General features: G+C 43.7%; 1 protein-coding gene across 2 annotated transcripts in view; it reads right to left on the bottom strand.

Annotated features, from left to right (window-relative positions):
- The window catches only part of srrm4 (serine/arginine repetitive matrix 4), a 112276-nt gene that overhangs the window by 51414 nt on the left and 38840 nt on the right, over positions 1 to 22022 (bottom strand). Inside the window, exon 1 of one of the 2 annotated variants that reach the window (XM_023958228.2) lies at positions 12604 to 13346. The exons of the other annotated variant lie outside the window; for it this stretch is intronic. Within the exon in view, the coding sequence (XP_023813996.1) occupies positions 12604 to 12806 (203 nt within the window). The 5' untranslated portion in view covers positions 12807 to 13346. Of the gene's footprint in view, positions 1 to 12603; positions 13347 to 22022 lie in introns of those variants that run through there. 2 annotated transcript variants of the gene reach the window in all.

Genomic DNA, 22022 nt, shown 5'->3' on the forward strand with positions numbered 1-22022 from the left:
GCAGGTTCACAACGGCTTAGAACGGAATTCAGCCAACCACAATCAAGAAATCACAAACAGTTCTTAGAAAATGTTGGGGGACACCAATTTTTCAACTTTTAGAAGGAGCCTACAGGCCGGACCTTTGATATGCCAGCCTTACGGGCAGCTAGACATCTTAAGGGCGTTCTACAGAGTCTCACATATCGTGTGAGATGTGACATATGTGAGTCTCACATATATGCAGCTTTTGTGCTCAGTCAGGCGTTCGCACCTTACTAATGACTAGAGTGCTAAAGTGTGGTGTAAGATCACCATCATCACCCATACCGCCTAACTGTGTGGAACTTCCATTACACTAACAAAATACTTCATGACACACATAACACAAGTACGAAAATAATACGTTCCACCTTCATGATGTCCCTTGAGGTGGCCATATGAACACCCCTGCGCTCCTCTTAAGATGAGGCAGGTCATTTTCTATGATCTGATGATGAAGATTCACAGAACCCGTACGGATGCATGTGATCAAACCTTCTCTTTTCACCATCAAACCAGCCTCTGCAATTTAGGGGTTAATTATTGGTCCTGATGCACATCATGCATATTTGTATCACTAATATATTAAATGTATTTATTAAGATAGTAAATCTGAAAAATATCAACCTTTAACCCTTGTGCTATCCTATGGGGTCAAGATGACCAGTGACGTGTTATTCCTGCCATGACAAAGGTGGAAAAAGGTGGAAAGATTTCATATAATCCAGTGAAGATCACAAATTATTAAAGAAAAAAGGTTCAGCGCACTATCTAGTGGGGTCTAGATGACCCAACCCCCAATGTTAAAGTGCCTAGGATAGCGCAAGGGTTAATGAGTACAAATTGACAATTTTTCTAAATATGTCTATTTTGAAGAATCTGACTCTTGATTTTCCAGGATTTTTCTCCACGTTCTCTGTCATTTTATTTCATTACACTGAGCAGAAGTGTCATTAAAACAATGTATTAGTTTGTAAAGTCTTAATTCCTGAATTTGAAGCTGACTCAGCTTTTCCAAAAAAGAAGGAAAACGTCCACAGCTTATGACCGACATGAGAATTCCTGCAGAAATGTCTCCCTCTGTTTTTTTTTCTTTCTTTCTTTGTGGAACATCTCTGCTTTGTTGGGATTCAATGGGTCATAATGAGAGACGTCCTTCCCTCAGCCGGCTTGTGAATCTGAGCGAGGAGAGGGTCATCTCTGCCCGTCCCCAAGATTTACTGCTGACCATTTTCCTGAGAGGCTCTTCAGGACAGACGCTTTCACCTTCCTTCTCATTGTCTAGCACAAGTTTAAGCACAGTTGTATTTTATCTGCCTACATGCAGCATGACTCACTTTCCCTCGCTGATAAAAAGGGATTTATATTATAGAAAATGATGTTCTGTAAAATGTAATAACCTTGGAAGCTGTGTCATTTTCACTGCATATCCTGTGAGTTTTGTCCCTCAGCTGTGGCTGTCCCTCATCTTTTCTCCTTGTTTTCATTTATTTTATTGAAAGAAAAAAAAAAGAGTCTGTGTTTGTATGTCTCAGAAGAAGGTCAACGATACATTTTTCATCATGGACATTTTCCTCAAGGTAAAGAGCTAAACATATAAAAGAGTTGAACTCGTATTTCACGTTCATGTTCTTTTGCTTATTTGTCTAACAAAACTAGAAAAAACTCAACATCATTGTTTAGTCCTGAGCAATCGTGCCATCACACTACCGCCGCCATGTTTGAGTGTTATAAAATGTCAGTTTCAGCCTAGAGGAGTCATTTTGGTTGATCTCTGAGGATCAATCCCATCAGGATTCAACGCAGAGTGGAAGCTACATTCACCTGAAGGCAGTTTGGGGTTATTTTCATTTGTCTGATAATCTGAATCATTCAAGAAAAACAAATGTGCATCAAAACTACAGCAGCGGAACCTTTTCTCAGCTTTGTGTTTCAAGGTTTTACAATTATCACCGGAATATTCAGGTTCAGCCTGTTAAAATTGTTACTTTACAAAAGAATAATGCTTTAAATCTATTTTTCAACAAACACAAAGACCAAAATCTCTCTTTTTTATTGTGAAATTTTCTTTGCTTTTCCAAATGCAGACATATTGAGAAATGGAGCTGATTGCTTTTGTCATGTTTGGTTCCATTAGTATCTCAGTTCGTTCAAAATTGTGTGTGATCATTTTTAATGTTTCAGATTTTGTTGATTTTTCTAATGTACGTTCATCCATTGAAAGTGTAAAATTTTTGCTAAACAGTTATACAGTTAAAACATCTGTGTTCCTGTTTGCTTTAATAAATATTTATATATATGAAACCTGACTGGATTCAAAACAGTTCAAGTTAGTCTAATTTAATCCACCTTTAAATCCATTTATTTATTTATTACCAAAATATGTTAATGGAAAATAAAATCCTTGGTTATCAAAGTCATTCATTTTTTTTCTTTTAAAAGCTGATCCTTATTTTTTTTGTCTCCTTACAAAACTTTTGATAAAAAACGTTTAAAAAAGGTTGAGTGTCTAATTCATAAGCATATTTTTTAAGCTCCCACCAGCGTGACTCGAAGAAAAAGTGCTGAGTCATAATAACATCCCAGACGACTCATCATAGAATTAACGCCATTAACTGACAAACTGAGAGAATAATAATCGTCTCATGCTTCAGGGTAACATGACAGTGATGAAGGCTAGAACTTCCTGATCATTTGATTTAAGACACAATGAGGATCAATTATGAGGAAAACGATTCTTCCACAGATGCAGGAGGTGAAACCTGTTCTAGGAGAAAGCCTGAGGAACCACACTTGTGATCCCTGAGGAGAAATTTAACAGCAGCTTTGAGCCGGTTTTGAAGTAGGGAGTTAACACTCGGCTCTGCGCTTTGATCTTCCAAAACGCTGCTCTCCAGCTCCAGAGGAATTATCTTCTTGAAACCGCCCACTCGCTCGTAATTCCTGTCAATATACCGCATCCATGATGTCTGCTTCATGTGAGCATCAGAGAGGAAAATGAAGCCGTTTCTGCACAGATTTGATTCTGTTCCATAAATGCTGAAAAAAGGCCAAAGGAACAAAAAGCTTTTCTATGAAAACGTTTGTGACCAATTCTTGACTCTTTTTGCATTTTTCCCTGTTTTTTTTAATTTATTTTCAGCCAAGGATACGAAAGTTTTGATCTGCTGCTTGAAGGATTTAAGGAACGGATGAGAAAAAAAAAAATCACATCAAAATAACAGTCAAAACGTGGAGGTGGGAGTGTAATAGTGTGGGGGTACATTGCAAGTTATGGGGCTGAACAGCTCCAGATAATTAACTAAAACAAGATGATCTCAGATTCAAGACCACTTTGGTTCCACAGCAGAACAATGATCTAAAAACACCAACATATCCACTGTTGGGCGGTTAAAAAAGAAATAAGAAGTAAGGATTTGAAAACTTGGACACTTTCACACTAAGGTGGACTTGATTCAGTAATTTGCTTTTGATTTAGTAGTTCTCTTGCCTTTTGCTTGGCAGCTCCTGATTTAGGGCGGTATCACACATCATTGTTGAAGATTTACCCAGAGTTGGGTTGTGGGAGCAGCAGTCTAAGCAGAGATGCCCAGAACTCCCTCTCCACAGAGACTTCCTTCAGCTGTGCTGGTGGAGACTTACTTCTTCTCTAACACATCCTGGATTTTCCCGAGGTCTTCCATGCCCTCCTAAGGGAAGCCTCCGGTGGAATCAGGAGGTTCAAGCAACCTTGACCTTGATGGAAGAGCATTGGCTCTACCCAGAGCTCCTTAAACTGTCTCTAAGCAAGCCATCCTGCACAGGAAACTCATTTTAGTCGCTTGTATCCGGGATCTTTCAGTCATCACCCAAAGCCCATGACTAAGTGAAGGTTGGAACATAAGTTGAACACCAACTAGTTCATGTTTGTAAAGATTGTCTTGTGCTGATTCTGTACCTTTGGACGGCAATCATGAAAAAAAATTTCAGACTTTAAGAAAGTTGTGTGAAGATTAAAAATATTCATGTTAAAATGCACCCATGATCGGGTAATCTAATCTGTTTGTGTTTTGGACCGCACTGTAAAGAGACACACCTGGATTCACTTGCAAACAAATGGAAAGCACCATGGAGCTCTGGTGTGGAACCAAAGGGGCAGAGAGGGAAAGTCCTTCTATGATTTTGTGATGTTAAACTGTGACTCATGTTGGAAGAGGCTTTCATGTGTCTTAACACAAACAGTTCTGCAACAAAGAAAACAGAAAACCTTTAGTTTAGTTAGCGATCACAGACAACGGCAGCAAAAAACTGCAATTCAGTTCTTGTGTTTACAAAGTAATTACTCTTTTAAGGATCATTATAAAGGTTTATGTCCAATTTCTTACAATTACATGAATACGTTTTTTTTTAAGAGGAAAAACTATCAGAAATCGGGGTCTATGCGTTTTAGAGATCTGTAGGAGAGAAAAAAATCTAGTTTTGTGCCTGAAGTTGACAGATAAAGTGCTTCAGCTTTTAAGACAATCAAAGACAATATATCTGCTTTTTCTTGGAGCAGATAACAGCGTTTTAGTGCTGCAGTGACTCATTCTCTTCAAAACTCCCAGATTTAACCAAGCTTTCATGTTGCTGCTATTTATATTACATCCACTTTGTCATATCATCTCCATGATGCCTGTCAGGCTTGCACACTGAGACAATAAACAACACAAAGTAGCCGCTCTGACACACACGCTCTAATTTCTATTCTTTTTAAGCAAATTTCTCTTTGCTGCATGCTGATGCCTGCAGGGAACTCGTGCTCTCACAGGCTGCATGCAGAAATGATGCAAATGTGAGCGTGCCCACAAGGATTCAGAGCATCCCGTGATTCATACAGACTTTGCATCAACTCAAAGTCAAAACTAGAGCAATTTGACCATCAAAAAGGCTGTTAACCCCCTCACTCTACAGCTTCATCAAACATCTGTCGCAGGTCGGCCCGACTCCGCATCGTCGCTGCCTGGATCAATACGAGTGTCAGTGAACTCATTTCTCACGGCGCTTTCAGATGGGAATGAATTTTGGGTAGTGTCAGTGTTGATTGGAGTAGCCAGAAACATCACTTTTTAAAGCAATCGTTGAGTTCATCAATCTCCCATTCAACCCCCGCCCCCTCCAGTCATAACTCACAGTCATCTGCACTGTGAGCCCCTGAAAGTCTTCTTCTCCGGCCGCTCTGTCACTTTCAGGGACGCTCAACAGTGAAGTGAATCCTTCATTTAATCACAGTCATACTTAGAACTGCAGCAAAGCAGACTTCACATTTTTAACTCCAATCAGAAACTGGCAGCAAGAACATCCTGGAGCTTCTGCAGAGGATATTTTTTTATGTCAACAAGCTACAAGTTTTGATTAGGCGATTAGTCACAGCTTTTTCCCCAGTGTTCATCTCGCTGTTGGTTCCTTAAACTGAAGACAAGATGTTTATATGTTTGTCTAAACAGATTTAGTCTCAATGCTACAGCAGAAAACCAGATTTTAGATTATACCATGGTTCAAGTTAATGCCCAATTCTGATTGGCTGGAGGAAGTCCATTAAAAAAGAAGTGAAAAGGGAAACCTAAAAAATAAGTTCTAGTCACATAGCCTAAATGTTCCATATTATTGCGCTAACACCAGTTGGTAATAGAAACAGAACCTTGGAACAGAGGTGGGCATACGTTATATCACAGTTTATCACAACAGCAAGACAGTAGAAAAGATTTCTGTCCTTCCACTGTCTCTATGATGGACATGCCATGATCTCCATCAACTTTTAGCTTTGGCAGCAATGTTTCTGAAATTTTAAATAGTTTGTGGTCTGTCTTGTTTACCTTATTGCTTCATACAGAGTAAATATATAATGAGAAATAATTGTATTATTAATTAATGGAAGAACTTGTTTGTTGATCTACATTCAGTGATCAGTTTATGGTGGATATATCTTGCAATCAAAGCGGCCTAGACAAATTTGTGAACTTTGTTTCTTTGAAACAAACTTTAGCTTCATTATCTGGAAAAAACCAAGAGGTGAACTTTCCCTCTGAAGTGATGGTTTGTGCCACCTAACATGTCGTTTAGCATATCTACTACTTTCCTCCGCTGGTTAGTCCTCATACAGGAATTGCAGCAGAGCGATCTGCAGGCTCGGTAGCCCGTATCATGAAAACACGCCACACGGCAGATTAGATAGTTTGTCTCTTGTGAAAAACAACCTAAGAGTTAAAAATAACTACATTAAAGTACTAATAATTTATTTGCTATTTATTTATTTTATTAGCGACCATGGAATGAGCGGAATGATGCCCTTCATGGAGGACGGTTGCTTCCGCGAAGTCCATCCTTATCCCTTACTTGAACCCAAGTCACCATTTTATCATAAACATTTAGTCACATTGATTTACAGGTTTTCAAAAATGTGTCTTTTTATCGTGTGTTGTTTTGCAGTAATAGTCATCTCCTCATGACAGTTGCGTAATAATGTCCCCATGTGCAAGTTCCGCATGTTTGGACAGGATTTGTGCAGTTCTAGTAAACAAAATCCATGGCATTTATACAAAATTCAATGCAAATTCATGTTGAGCTTTTGCAAAAACAACACCAGTTTTCTACCTTCAGAAAAACTGTTCAGGTTCTCGTAATAGCACAAACGTGTGCAAGGGTTGTTTGTGCTCACACAGATCTGATCAACCAATCAGAACCCTCTTCCTGTCAGGGGCCAATTAGACTCAAAAATGTCACACTGATTAATTCTAATGATCTTTCCTGTCAATATTTTTGGGGATTTTTTCTGTTGTCAGTCTTCTTCTCGTTTTACAAGAGCTGCAAAAAAAAAAAACTAAGAAAAAGGCATTTTAATCAGTTTTACATTGATTCAGATTTTCAAAAGCAACCAAGCATCAAGGCAGCAAGGGAAGCCGGATTCAGACGGATTTAGGAATCAAAAAAGATTTTCTGTTGGTGAAAAGTCCATCTACTCCTCGGGGAGCTTAAATCATCTCCTCCTCTCCTGCCGGCAGACTTCCACTCTGAAGATACTGAAAAGGAAGAGGAGTTTAAGACTGCTGTTTCAGTGATGAAGAGCCGGTTGTTTGGTAGAGAGGTGCTCTGACTTCTGCTAAATGTCTGCTCAATATCCTGAATTTCTCCCAACTCTCAGAGCTGTGACTGCCTACATTTGTGAGCTGCTGCGTCATCACACGATAGGTCAAGGGTCGGGAACCTTTTTGGCCAAGAGAGCCATAAATGCCACATATTTTGAAATGTAATTTCGAAAGAGCCATACAATAATGTAGTGTCCCTTCCCCACACTGAGGCACGGAGACTTAACCTCTTTTAAAGTTCTTTATTCCGATTACTGCAGACCGCAACAAACGCCCTTCAATTAATTCAGCAACTCCTGAATCTCTCTCGCCGAGACGAGAGCGCTTCTCCCAACTTTATATTCCCCTGCTCCCGCTGCAGCCCTCCCATTTCCCTTATTCGGCCCACAGCTGAACCCCATTGGTCCAAACTACCTAACAACAGGCTGAGCGACAGAACTGAGGGCCAATCAGATCTCTGCTTGACGCGTTCAATGAACTCCAGAACTTTTAACGCGGCCCAACAGCCACCCAACTCAGTCCGCGACAATTTGTTTAAAACTAAATATACAAATGAATGTGTGCATTTGATTTAATTTCAACATTTTTAAAGTACAATAAGTCTGTGGATTCTTTTTAATAACATTGTTATTCTGTTGCTAATAAATGATGAGTATTTCTCGTGGTAGTTTTGCTGATGGTCTAGTCTGGTTGATACGTGGTGAGTTTCTGCTTCGTGCAGGCGTTGAGACTTTAAACGTGATCGTAGGTCTGAATGTTCTGTAGATGTGACAAAGACTGCTCACATGCAGACGGGGAGCCAAACACACACTCACACGCTGCAGTGAGTGACGGGAAGCGGGTTTTACGTTTTTACAATCCCTGCGCGATTCACCCCACCCTCTGCTTTCTTCCTCACATATCCCGTCCCCGCATCTGCGCGCTCTTTCTCAGAGACGGGAGCGCATAGTTTTAGGCACGTCAATTCACAAGTTTCCAGCTGGTACAAACTCTGTGAAATAATAGATAATAGTAACTGATAGCGCTGGCGCAGATTTCTCTCTCTAAGCACTGCTACTACTGCGCGCCTCTGGCATCGCATCGCGCCCAGGAAGGACTGGTCTAATGAAAAAAAAAACTATAATTAAAGATTTGTCTGCGAGCCACATGTGACCATCAAAAGAGCCATATATGGCTCGCGAGCCATAGGTTCCCGACCCCTGCGATAGGTGATTACAAAAGCCAAATTTATTTACCCCCAAAGCCTCCAAAAGGTTGATCAGGAGGTCTGTACCAGTCACATCCTAAACCCTTCAACTGTTTCTGCTCCTTTTAAGTTCAACCATTTCCTCCATCAGTTTCCTCCACAGCTGTATGTCCAAACGTCACAAAAAACAAGCAAAAACTGGTAAAAATGTTTTCTCTAAAAAAAGCAAAGACTATTAAAAACCACATCATCCTTAAACCAGAGATAAGCTGCATCACTGCTATCGATGATGTATGTATTTTAGTTATTTTTAATGTAGATTTTGTAAATTACCACTGTTTGTTGTACAGACTGAAGCTTGTTTGCTGTTCCTGCAGCAGGCACATTTCCCAGATTGGGATCTTAATATTTTCTGTAATCTTTATTGGAGACACTTTGGGTTCTTAACCCATCATTTGATCAGATTAACCTTAAAGATACAATGATATGACATAAGTAGCCTATTTACCAAATACATCAGTATCTTTTGAATTAGCATACATTGTGGGAAAGATGGAATTTAAATGTGAAACATTGTTTATAATCAGCCTCACTTCAGAGCTTTCCGTATGTTTGTTGCTTTCTGCACCATTTTAAAATGAACAGTTTTATAAAAATAAAAGGCATCAAGTGTGAAAAAAAAAAACGATTAAACATACCACAAGAAGGTAAAGACTGAAAGAAAGTACTCTCCACATAAATAAAACACAAAACAACCTAAATCCCAGATTTTAACTCGGAGAATGGCAAACAAACAGAAAAATCAGGAAAAAAAATGTTCTAAACGGAAGGAAACTCCACCACAAAGGGGATTAAATAACAAACTTCTGAAGAGGCATTTCATATAAAAACACCATTTGTGTTAAACTTAATCCACATGCTGGCTAAAAGTAGAGATTTTCCTAATCTGTCTCTGTAAGAACGACCCCTCTGTTGAAATATGATGAAGCTAACAGTCAAAGAAGGAAACGCCATCATTTTTTAAAGCCTGAATCTAAATGCAGACAAATCTTTGGAGTTGAAACATCAAACATGATGTTTTACTGCACGAATCCTCTGGAATCAAAGCTTTTCATGTCATTTAACCAAAAAATTACAATAATCCAATACAATTTTGGGCTGATCTGTCACAGATTTCTACAAATTTTAGATGGTTTCTTTGAACATATCTGAATATTTTGTGATACTTCACCGGTATTTAGAGACAGTGAATTTAAACGACTGGATCGTAGCTACGGAACTATCAAACTGTGCGTTAAAATTAACTTGCAGTTACTTTTGGCAAACGTCTCCTCAGGAAGCCTGTGCACCTATACTTCACTGAAGCCAACTTGAGAACACATCTAAGGCCTTAGTCTCAACTGCCCTTATGTGTGGATATGGGCAAAAAAAAAAGGTCAAACCAGTACGGGGCACACAGGTGGTCTGCACCAAGTGTCAAGGTCATAGACCGCTTAGTTTACCTTTAGAGCACAAATGTCTATGCATATTTTTTATGATGCGAGCAACAAACTGCAGCAAACAATACAACATGCAGGTAGGAGTGAAGTAGGGCCTGGCATGTCGTTCATTCTTACAGACTCCTTAAATCCAACAAGCTGCGCAAGGAGCCCCTTGGTGCTGTTCACGTGATAAATGAGTGCTCAGTGAATGCAGCCTGATTGCTAGAGCTTAGGAAATTTGACAATCAGTCTGCAGTTTGTGTGGACATCCTACAGGCGTCCATCGAGCACTTACGTATCACGTGCTGCGCACCCTGTGCGTGCAGCATTTGCACTAGAGTGTGTAGTAGAGTCACCGTACAACAGTATCACCCGTTCGTCATAAGTGTACCTCACAATACTTTTACCACATGGTATGTTCCATTTTCATGCCTTGAGTTAGCCTTAAGGGAATTTCAAGACACATCTGTGCTCCCCTTAAGATGCAACCCTCTCTACGACCATCCACGGGCCCGGACAACCCAAAAACCTGCAGCGCCTGTACAAGTCAGCTCCCCATCTGCAGACCTGTGTGATGATTTGAAGTTTCAAGTATTCTGCTACGGTGGTTGGATTTTAGATTTTCTCTGAAGATCGAACTGCGTGATTTGAAGCTGCTTTCTGCTTCAGTCCGTTCAAAGGTGTTCCTCTCTCCTTTCCCTTCTGCCCCTCCGTCCAGTCCACCCCCCCCCCACCCCACCCCCCGCCTTCCTCATTAAAACAGCATCTGCTGGAGTAAGAGGCCTGAAACCCCCAACCAAGCGCACACACGCGCTTTCAGACACGTCCCCCCTCCTTCCCTCCGCACATTCTCATGCTTGCCATCTGCCAGAGTTGGACGAGACCCCACTCACACTGCAGCCCCACATATCCCGGCTCAGTCAAAGCCATCGCAGTTACAGCAAAATATGTCCAGTACAGACGCACGCCAATGCACTCAAGGGCGTGACGCAACCTGAAGTCAAGCAGTGGATTTGTAATATTTCAGGGGAGGGGGGGCAGCTTGCAGGGTCACGTTAAGTTTGAGAGCAGCTTCAACCAGCTGCAGGGGCCACCAAATGCCCCCTCTGCTGTGTGTGACTCGCCTGAAGATGGAGATCAGACTGATCCTTCCTGTGGCCATCAGACCCCCCCTCTGCTTTGAGTCCACCTCTTGATTAAGCGTATTTATAAATAAAAAAGGTAATGAAAAATTTAGCAAAAATGGCTTAAAGGACGTTTCTAAAAGACCAATCAGTTATTACCACACTTGATTGAAGATATTACTGCCGAGGGGGGCAAATGAGGTTGGTTGGAGGGGGGGGGGGGGGGGGGGGGTTCCCTTGGGATGCAGTTTGAGGAGCTTCTTTCCTTTAATAAAATTATTGATCTAAAAACAGCATTTTTTGTCCAGTCGGGTTATTTTTGTTGATCTTTACATTTCTCTGGAAAAACTTGGCTCTGCATCTCCCTCTGGTCCCTTCATGTCTACTTCTTCTACATCCCTCCACCCCCCCCACCCCCCCCATGTTGGCTGCATTTGTTCCTCAGTGAATAAAAAGATTCTCTTAGAGAGGCAGAGGAGCCTGAGGCCGTGCATGCTGATTGTCTAAGCGTTCCCCAGTCGCTCTGCTCTCGGGCAAAATCAACAGTGCCGCAGCGAGGAGGTGAGGGGAGGCGCAGAGCCTCCCTCCCGCCTCCCCCTTGTGTTTGTTTTGCGTGTTTTGCCCATTATCTACAATCTGTATCAGCCAGCAGCCCCTCCTGTGAGAAGCCCTGGACTCCTTCAGGAGCACTGCAGGCATCTTAGTAACATTATGTCTCCTCTCTGGGGATGTTCGCCCTCGCGCGTCATCATCGTCACTGTCACCGGCCTGTCGGGGGCCAAGAACCACTTGAGGAGGAGTAAAGTTGAAGAGACAGCTGGGCTGCGCTCCAGAGTCTCTGCTGCTTTCAAGCAGGCTGCTCAGTTTAAGCCACCTTACATTTCAGAAATCGCAGGTTGATTCCCTTCCTTCACATCTCCTTTTGCTCTCAAATTAGACTTCTTCAGCTGTGCAGAAGCACCTCAAAGAGCCTCCAGAACCAGATGGAGATTTCTGTCTACACAACACCAGGAACAATTAAAGGCACATTATTTGCTGGACTGTATCTTTCCATCACAGATTAAATGGGCCATTCTAATCCTCGCTTAACAAAGCTAATTTCACATAACGGAGAGCTGATAGTGGCCGTCAAACCCATTCAAAGGTCACGCAAGCAAGCTTGACCATTTAGCGGATATTTATGCCTAATTGGTGATTGTAACTTTTAAATAAGGTGAACCAGAGCTTGAGGAAGTGGACAAAGCTGCAGGTGACGGCTCAACCTGCAGCTCCCGCTAAAATCGGGAGAACGAAGGAGCTGGAAAAGGGCAGCAAGCATTCATTCTTGCCTGCTGAAGGCTGCTGAGCTCCAGCTAACCTTTGGTTACAGGGATGGACGTGTCAGAACAAACGTGCTGCTCCTTTCACAGAGACTCTGAAACAAAGCCAAGTGACGAAGGGAAGACAAGACCAGTGCAGCATTGGAGGCATGAAGACGCTGCCACATGACCTTTAAAGCGGACATTCAAGCAACCTGCTTTTAGGCTGCGTCACACACACATGTCGGCACTAGAGGCTCTCAAAACACCACTTTGATGCACAGTGAGGAAAGATAAATACAAGAACGTCTAGATCACAAGCATCTACATTTAATCCAGACAGTCAGCAGAGGCTCACCAACCACTTGCTAAGTTTGGAGTAAAACTCACTCAGCGGTTCTTCTTCGGGCAGTGATGCTCGCAACTATCACGCTCCCAGGTCTTGGGGTGGCAACGGCTTTGAAGGTCCCCTTCCAAAACTTCTCAAAGAGCTGCTTCTCTCCCAGCTTCTGAAAGCCGCCGGCGATGCTCTGCAAACCCGGGGCCGGAGAGGGGCCGCTCGGGTGGAGCTGGAGGGTGCCCGGCGGCTGCATCTGTCCAGCTTGGCTGCACGGATGCTCTACGCTCTCATGAAGGCAGCTGTGTTGTTGCTCGGGAACTGTCCAAGTACTGAATGAAAGCGTGCAGGGAGCAGCAGCTGTTTCCCCGCAGAGGGTCAGTGTGTCAGCGCCACCGTCTGCTCTTCGCTTGAGTGGGAGGCGCGGGGGGGGAAAGGACAAAAGCTGACCCTCTCCAGCTGGAGGCTTGTATTGTTCTTGAGGATGAGAAGTGGTGGCGGCGGTGGAAGGGGTATTGGGTTTCTCTCTCCGCCTTCCCTCTTCTGTCACATCTGCCGCTCTTTGAGGAGAGTCTGGTTTAGAACTGGAGCGCTCCTTTTTCACTCTGCAGTCAGACTTTCAGCAAATTCCCCCAAGAGGAGCCTACTTGGACATGATGAGGGGTCCTGCTGTCGTGGAGGTGCAGAGCTCTGAGGGGATGAGCGGGCGTGGAGGCGAGCGCTGCAGCGTGTCTGAGGGCAGGTCCGGGTTGCAGAGAGCGCGTGCCACAGCGTGAGCCAGAATGGAGTGGGGAGTTGAGCTGCGAACGGCTCGTTTTCAGCCTTTTGAGTCCGTGACGTCAGATCTGAGGGATGGACGATCAGAGAAGGGACACCCCCTCTCATCCTCCTGCTTTTGTGTGCCTCTCCTCTGATCAGCCTCCCATCCCGACATCTACATCATCACACAATCTTGTTTCTTGCTGTTCTTTAGCTCTTTTTTTTTTTTTTATCATCGCCTATCAATGAGTTTTAGACAGAAATATAAGTTGCTGTAGAGCGTTCTGTTGGGGAATGTATCACCTCTCTTTTCTTTAAACATAGGCTTAAAAAGGTTTTTTAGCACCTGTTACTGTGTGGACTTTAATCAAAGCCCCTTTGCTGGCGTTTTAGGGTCATTTTGTCCCTTTGAGCTGAGATGAACTGCTTCTCAGGGAGTTTTCAGAGAGTTTGTAGCTGTAAATATTAACTCTTGATATCCTTGTCAGACCAAGAATCTACAAAAAGATTTCCCGTTTGAGCTTTTAAGGCAAAAGAAAGTGGAGCCAGGTCACTGATTGTACGTCAGATCTTATTCACTCCAATGTCCATAAAAAAACAAATGTAAAACTTTTGTTGTACCTTGTGGTATTTTTCTCATGATGGAAGACATTTCTAAAGAAAATTAATTCTCAAAATTGGATTTCTGAGTATTTCTTTATTCAAACCATCATGAATCAGGAGCACACAAATCAGGCGAATCAGGAGCAGGCGTGGAAACGGTTCCACACACAACTCAGAGGCCAATTTCTGATGAACCACTGCTGCTCTGGAGAAACTATGTCCTAGAAGCTGACAGTTTTTTCTATGGCAAAAAAACGGCATAATCATAATTAAGACCACTGGGAACACTTTGAAAACAGATCAAAAGATGATCAGAGTGGGACTTTAAATGTATTTTATTTTTACGTTTAAAAATGCGCATCCATGGGGGTGTGACAAACCAAAGGTATGTCTGAATAAACCCCTTTTGTAATTGAGGCCAAACTTTATTAATTTTAATCATGTCTGAAAATCTTTGGTGTTGGACCGGACGGAAAAGGAAAGAGGGGAAGAAGAGAGAGGGACGTTAGAGAGAGGGGGGGTAGGGGGTGATAATAGGAGGGGAAGGGGGATAAGACCATGAAGCAGCATAAAGCAACAAGTTTACTGGTTGTTAATCATTATGGTAAGGTTCAAATGTAGAAAAAAAAAAAGTGTTCACACGCATACTTATGCCTTAAAACCAACTAGTGTGAAATATTTCAGTCATTCAGTCATGCAAACTGTTAGTGCAAAGGTGAGCTAACACCAGTGCTCAGGTGAGTGTTTATGTTCTTCTAAAATGGATGGTGGAACGTGAAAAGAAGGAGGGAGAGTGCCCAGCCATCCCCACCCCAAGACCCCCACCGCAGCAGCAGCGGCAGTCGGAATCCCCCCAACGGCACACGGGAACCGGCAGGGAACAACCACCGCCCGGGCGACCAAGCCCGCCACCCAGGCCAGGGCCAGCAGGGCCGCCGCAAGGCCCCCAGAGCCAGAGGCCAGGGACGCACGGAGGGAAAGAGAGCGCCGCCCCAGCCCAACCAGGAGAGCAGCCCCCCCGCCGCGCCGGGAGAACCCAACGCAGGGCCCCACCGGAGAAGGACGCCCACAGCCCCAAACGAGCACCCCACCACCACCCAGGAGTTCCGGGCATCCCCCCGCCCCAACCCCAGGTACGAGCCAGGACCCCCCAAGGGAGACCCGCTCCGCACTCCAGGCAGCCACCCGCCCGGCCCACGGTTGGTCCAGGGAGGAGCGAGGCAGGGGGCCCGCCGCCCCCGCCCAGGAGGGGGGAACCCCGGGGAAAAAAGAGGGCCCACAAGGGGTGTTGTAAATATGGCCCGACCAGGCTCGGCCACAGTTGGAAATTTGGCGGGGCCCAGCACTCAGGAGCAAGGACCAGAACCCACCCCCCAGGGACCAGACACCCCCGGCTCAGATGTAATGTGAACCCCCCCACCGCGCGGAGAGAGCACCGCCGGACACGGCTGCCGCCGCAAAGGGGCCCGTACCCCCCACCAGGGAAGAGGCAGGGGACAGACGGACCCAGGTCCCACCTTCCTTGCAAAATGTGTGTGCGTGTATGTGTGTTTGAAAGGGTGTGTGTGTGCATGTGTGTGTGTTTATGTTGGGATGTATATATTGAGGGGGGAGGGGTGTGTGTACTAAGGGGGGTGCGGTTAAAATTGGCGGGTAGGGCACTAAGGGGACATCTCCTGATTACTCACAGTGACGTCCCCTCACCCTCCCCACCAAAGGGCCCTAAATGTCTAAGGTGCGGTTAAAATAGGCGGGTAGGGTGCTAGGAGGACATCCGCTGCTTGCTGGCAGTGATGTCCAAGCACCCCCCCTACCAAGGGCCCTACATGTCTAAAGTGCAAATAAAACCGAAAGAGGGGGGCCCACTCCATACGGCAACCACAGGAGGGGGGCCACTGCCTAGTAAACCCCCCCCCCCAAGGCTCATCGCAGGCTAAGCCCCCCACCCCCTCACCCTATTATGAGGTTATATGAGGAAGGGGGTAAGTTGGGGACAGATGATAGACTGTCCCTCGGTGGTCAAACAGCTGTCCCCCGCCCCCCCCCCCCAGCAAGGGGGCCAGGCCCACCCAGCCCCGGGGCCCCACCCCCGGAGGCGCAGACACCCCAGGCCCAGCACCACCACCCCCACACAGAGAAAGAGGAGCCAGAAAGCGCCGCCCCCCCCCGGAGCAAGCCTAGGCCCCCACCCCCAAACGCCGGCCCTAGAAGAGCTCTGGTCAGGCCTCGACGGGACCGAGGCAGCCAACCGGCCGGGGAAACCGCCGATGGCCTCAGCGGAGACCCCGACCCGTCAACCCCCCCTGCCCCGTACCAATAGTGGCCCCCCCCTCCCCCAGAATGCCCCCCCACAGGACAGGGCCGACAAGACCCCCACCCCACCCCCCGACCCCGCAGCCGAAGCGGATGACATCCAGAGCGACCGGGGGCCCCAAGAGGGTTGCCCCGTCCCACCCCAGAGCCAGGGAAGGGCCGATCCCAGCCCCAGGTGTAGATGGGAAGCCCATCCAGCGCCGCTGCCCCCCCCCCCCCCGAGCAGCGCCCCCTGCCAACCCCCCCCAGCACAGGCAAAGGGACCACCCCCCCAAGCCAAGCCAGACCACCACCCCACCCCCCCACCACGCACCCCCACACCCAAGCCCAGAGGACCACGCAGCGCCCCAGGCCGCCCCACCCAGGCGCCGGACCCGACCCCCCGACAAACGGAGCCCCCACCACCCCCGGCCAGGCACCGGAGGCCCCGACCCCCACCCCGGCCCACGGCAGAATGGCAAGGAGCAGCGACGACCATGCCCCCCCCACCCCCTAAGTCACGGAGTTAGCTATGGGAGACCAGAGAGACCGAATTCTTTCAAAGTTACTTGAACTTTGGGCTGACATTTTTTCCAAGCTGATATGATCAAGCAGCAGATTTCTGTGTTGACTTATATTTATATTTTTTTTGCTTTTCCAATTTATTAAAATAGTTTTTTTAGCAATGCAAAGAGTTATGAAAATGATAGAGCCTAATCCTCCTTCTACATCGATGGCACTCATGTCACCAAGCACACAAAGTGACGGTGAGGCAGTGATTGAGACCTTAAGCCAGACTGATAGATCGGCACATACCTGCTGCCAGAGAGCCTGGACAGGCGTGCAGAACCACAGTGCATGCATGTAATTGTCGGGTAGATTACTGTCACAGTGCTGACAAATGTCTGAGTTACTGAGACCCATCTTGAACATCCTCTGTCCAGTGTAGTAAATTCTGTGAAGAGTTTTGAAATGGATTAGCTGCAGATTTGGACTTTTTGTCATTTTAAAGGTGTTTAGACAAAGTTCTGACCAAAAACTTTCATCTGTGCTGATGCTCAAATCCGCATCCCATTTTGTTGTCGGAAGTGAAATATTGTTATCTAAATTACATAAAAGTTTGTATATTTTGGAGAGAGTTTTATTCATTGAGAAATTGATCAGAGTGGTAACTACATCTGGTAGCTTTAAATCGTTGTCTCTGTATTTAAACTTTTTAGTAATAATTGATTTAAGTTGCTGATATTCCAAGAAGTTATGTATTCCATGTTTGTCTGGTGTGACAGATTGATCTTTCCACATAACGCCTGTTCCAAGTCTAACCATGAGTTGGTTTCTGGATTATTATTTTTTTGTCACTTTTATTTTCTGCAGCTCGGCCTCGTTTTCTTCCTCACACACGTTCCATCGGCGTGTCAGACAAAAGGCCGAGGACATCAGCATAACAAAAGCTCCAGCTCACAACTGCTCAGCTCAGCTGACACAAACTCCCCCGTGGGGGGGCTTCAGGTTTTCCCCACTGTCAGACACCTCCTCTGCAGTCTGCTTCAAGACAGCATAGCGGTGAAGCTCAACATTTCCCAGTCCCCATCCTCAACCTGCCTCAAATGTCACATATTATTTGTTTTGTGTGTTATGACTCTACTTGGGGGTCTGGGGGGTTCCAAACAGACTAGCAGGGAGAAGTCTTTGCATTTCTCACTTTATTGAAGCTGTAACAGTTAGATGTAAACTTAGTTAGTGGTGCAGACGGCATGTTGGAAAAGTGGAGAATTTTGCACCAATTCAGAAATATGAAAAGGTCAATAATAACGCCACCAGAATAGTTGCTCTGGATGTTAAATTGATAAGACAGAAGAATAACAAAACAGTTAGCAACCACATGTCCTTATTTGGGTTTTTAATTGGTGCAAAGGCAAAACTACTGAACTGGGTTCAGTTATTTAGAAGTAATTGTTAAGGAAATAAGATAGAGGTTCAGCTTATATTTAATATGCAATATCAAGAAGACTTTTGTTCAACCGGGTGTTTCTTCTACTTGCCAAAAAAATAAAATGGTCCAAGTTCAGCTGTTTCAACCATTTTTTTTGAAAATGGGAACAACCCCAGAGTCTGATAAACTGCTTTCCTGATGGTTCAATAGAAAGCAAGGCAAGCATTTTAGTGATATTCTTGAAGTCATTATTTTGTCCTATTACAGTCAAAAACTGACTGAGCTAAGATGGTTTTAGGGGAACTTTAATTTATGTTTCACTAGAGTCTTATCTCTATTATCACCCAGTATATGCTCACTGTAGGGGATTTAAAAACCCACATTCAACATAAAAAAAGCCACGACACACAGAGGTATTTTTACACTTTAAAAGGGACTAACTTCCCCTGATATGAATTACTGTCTGTGTTACTTAATATGTATGCAAAAACAGACAGCGGCTAGATTAATAATGCATATATTAGCTGATAACACGGAACCTTGATGTAGAACACTACTAGCCACTTAATGATAAGTGGCTGCTTCATCAGTGTGCTTTGAATATTGATGGGGCAGATGTAGTCTCAAATCAAACTGGGGTCACAGACGAGCCGGCCCAGCAAAACATGAAATATGTTTCCTTTATGGCTGCAAATATAAAACACTCACGTCTGCAGAAAAAAAGAAAATGTCGGAGGAGGCGGTGAAAATGACTTTGGCACTGAACTCAATGTTTGAATTTGTGAGAAAAATAAAGTCTGTCTACAAGGTTCAGCATGAATTACTACTGATTACTTCTGCATTCAAGACATTGTATGAACGGGACATTAAAAACTCCATCCCATCTGAAGATTACAGAGTAATTCAAATTTACTTCCAGCAGATTTGTGTGTTTTTTTTCGCTGATGCACAAAAGCTGGAGTCCCAGAAAACATCATTACACATTGCACACCCACATCTCCAGCTGACAATAATTCTAATCCCTGGTGCTGATTGATTCATCTTTATAGATTTTTCAAAGTCATAAATCTTTAAAACAAAACAAAAGAGTAAACATTGTTCAGAGATGGGTGTGTTTTTTTTCTTTTTAGCAGAAAGTCGAACTCTTTTATGGGCCTTTCATTGCTGATGTAAAAAAACAAAAAAATAAAATAAAAAAACAATACAAATCTAGACAAATAAAAAGATTAGAAAAAAAGGGCTTCTCTAAATCTACTTTAATTTTTTTTATCTTCACCCTGAAAATATACCTCCACTTTTTGTTTAAGGGAAAAACAGATGTAATTATACTACAGTTCACAATAGTGAACTTTTTTTTTGTCCTGTCCAATAGCTGAGCAAACAGATAATGGTTGAGGGTCTCTTGTGTTAGACACCTTTTTGTTAAGTATTCAGCTTGAGATCATTCAGAGACTCGATCCAGGGAGCTTCACTCCTGCAGCCGGAGCTGCGTCCGATTGACGACTGCTTTCCTCAGCTACTTCAGTGTTTCTGTGACCCAGTTTGAAGACTTTCTGTCCTGCATTAACCTGACAGGGTAAAAAATAAGACTTAAACTGGAAGATCTCGAAGTAAAATAGCAGGGCGAGCCAGCGAGCTCCAGGCGGAGCACGCTAGCTCGCAGGTGGCTGTCCAACAGAGAGCTGCCGCCCTTGCCGAAAGGCTGGCGACCTGTCCAGGGTGTATCGCACCTTCACCCAACAGTAGCCGTCGCCCTCGACGCCCAAATCGCACTGCAGGATCTCAGATTGTGTCTGTACATTGACTTAACATTGAAATTCAATGCCCTTGATGCGCAATGCAGATAAGGTTAGACAGCTACCAGTACATGTGTAGGACACCCGCATAAGCAGATTTGTCAGAACATTAGTAGACCTCTAGAGTAACATAATAGAGTTAACTTAGATGCCCAGTAGACATGTACAATAGATATACTATACTTTTTTTAAAGTTACACAGTTTTTATTCTCGATCCACAGAATTCACGTTGAAAAATCTTCACTTTTAAAGTAGAAATATCTGAGGCTGCGGTTCCAGTAGGAGCGGCACATTCCTGGATAATTTGTAAATTATTTTGTGTTAGTGAGCATGTCCTTGTGGATGTTTCTGACCACCGTTTTGACTGATGAAATTATTATCTTTAGTGGGATGAATCCTTTTTGCCAGTGGGTAGTTTTGTTTTTTCTTTCTAAACAGAATTTTATTATTTGCTAAAAGCAAATCTCTGCATTCACTCTGTGTTTATCTGTTTGGCAGTTCCCAAATTCTGGGAATAAATAAAAACTTCTAGCATGTCTTCAATTGAATCAAACAGATTTTAAAGTCAGAGGCCTTCATCATTTCTTTAAAATAAAACAGTATTTAATTATCTTTTTTCCTTTTTTTATAAAGACGTGTTTTTATTTTCAGGGTGGCTGACGGTTTCATCATTATTGCTGCAGAGTAAACAGCAGATTTTCAGCATTGCTTTGGCAGCTTTAAGACAGTTGAGGCCACAATAATGTGAGAAAACACTTTCAATGGATACAAAGTTTTAGTCGAAAAACAAAAAAGTGAACTTCATCCTGGGGTTACAATGTCTCAGAAACTTGCATCAACACATCAATTCAACATATATTTGCAACTTTATGTGTGAACAGCATACTGCAAATAGAAACAGAGCACAGCAGCTTCTGCTAAATAGACTTTGAACAGATATTTTCACCAAAGTGATCATGTTTTTAGACACCATCAGATTGTTGAGCATCAAATATCTTTGTGTCTTTACAAAGACTTTAATAGAAAGTTTGAAAAATGACCTGTAAAACAAGGAAAACCACCGTTTGTGCTTCCTCTAAATTATTCCTTACATTCTTAATTAAGTAAAAATACTATCTACTATGATGTTAGACGTTAGTTCACATGTTCTTATGTTAACTACTAGTTTAAATCTAATTTACTTGTTAATTAATGATGCACACTCAAAGGACACACATTTTTTCTTTAGTCAATCACTAAGGCAAACTCTGAGGGTCTCGTAGCTGCACTGCATTGCATCATTACACATTTCTACTCCTTTGTACTAACAAGATGTTTCTTGATGAAGACGTTTTTGAAGGGATTTTACGATGTACAATTAGTTTTCTTCACAAAAATGGTGGCTTCAGCACACAAGGCTGTTAAATGTATGTAATGAGAATGTATATTGCATATCTAAAGCTGTATAGCTATAAAATAGCTGTGATTTCAATATTAAAAAGGGGCGTCAGTGCCCAGTAGGAAAAAGCTGTTTCTGGTTTGTATTGAGGTCATCTTAAGTCATCAATATGATGGGCGCTAAACACTGAACCGCATGTGGTCCCAAAAGCTAAACACATCCAAGATTTATTTCTAATTTTTTTTATGCAAAAAAAATTCTTATGCAAGCGCTCCAGATCTGAGGGGCTCGAGAGTCCATTATGAGCCACTTTTCAGCGCTGAGAGACGGAAAAGAAGAGGAGGAGGAGGATGGCTTGAATGAACCAACTCTAATTGATGGCTCCTTTGGCCTGGGGGTGTATGGGCTTGTATGAGCGCGCTCTCTTGTTCTGCGCCGGATAAATCATTGTAATCGGGCTCTTAGGCCAGGAGAACTCTTAAAGGGGACGGTCAGAGTGCAGCCCTGCAAGAACATTTCTGAAGGCAAACCTCCTCCATTTGTAGATTCCTAGCTTTTCTCTAAACATTACTGACTCTTTTCCTTCAGGGCAACTTTATGGCTGCACCAAGAAAAACTTGAATTCTGACTGATTTAAAAAAAAAGAAATTACAGTTAAACAGTAATTACTAAAAGGAAAAAGATGATGTTTTCCATCTAAAATTTCACAC

The sequence above is a fragment of the Oryzias latipes genome, chromosome 9 (assembly GCF_053564925.1).
Source record: "Oryzias latipes strain Hd-rR chromosome 9, Olatipes_Hd-rR_3.1".
NCBI classification, from domain to species: Eukaryota; Metazoa; Chordata; class Actinopteri; order Beloniformes; family Adrianichthyidae; genus Oryzias; species Oryzias latipes.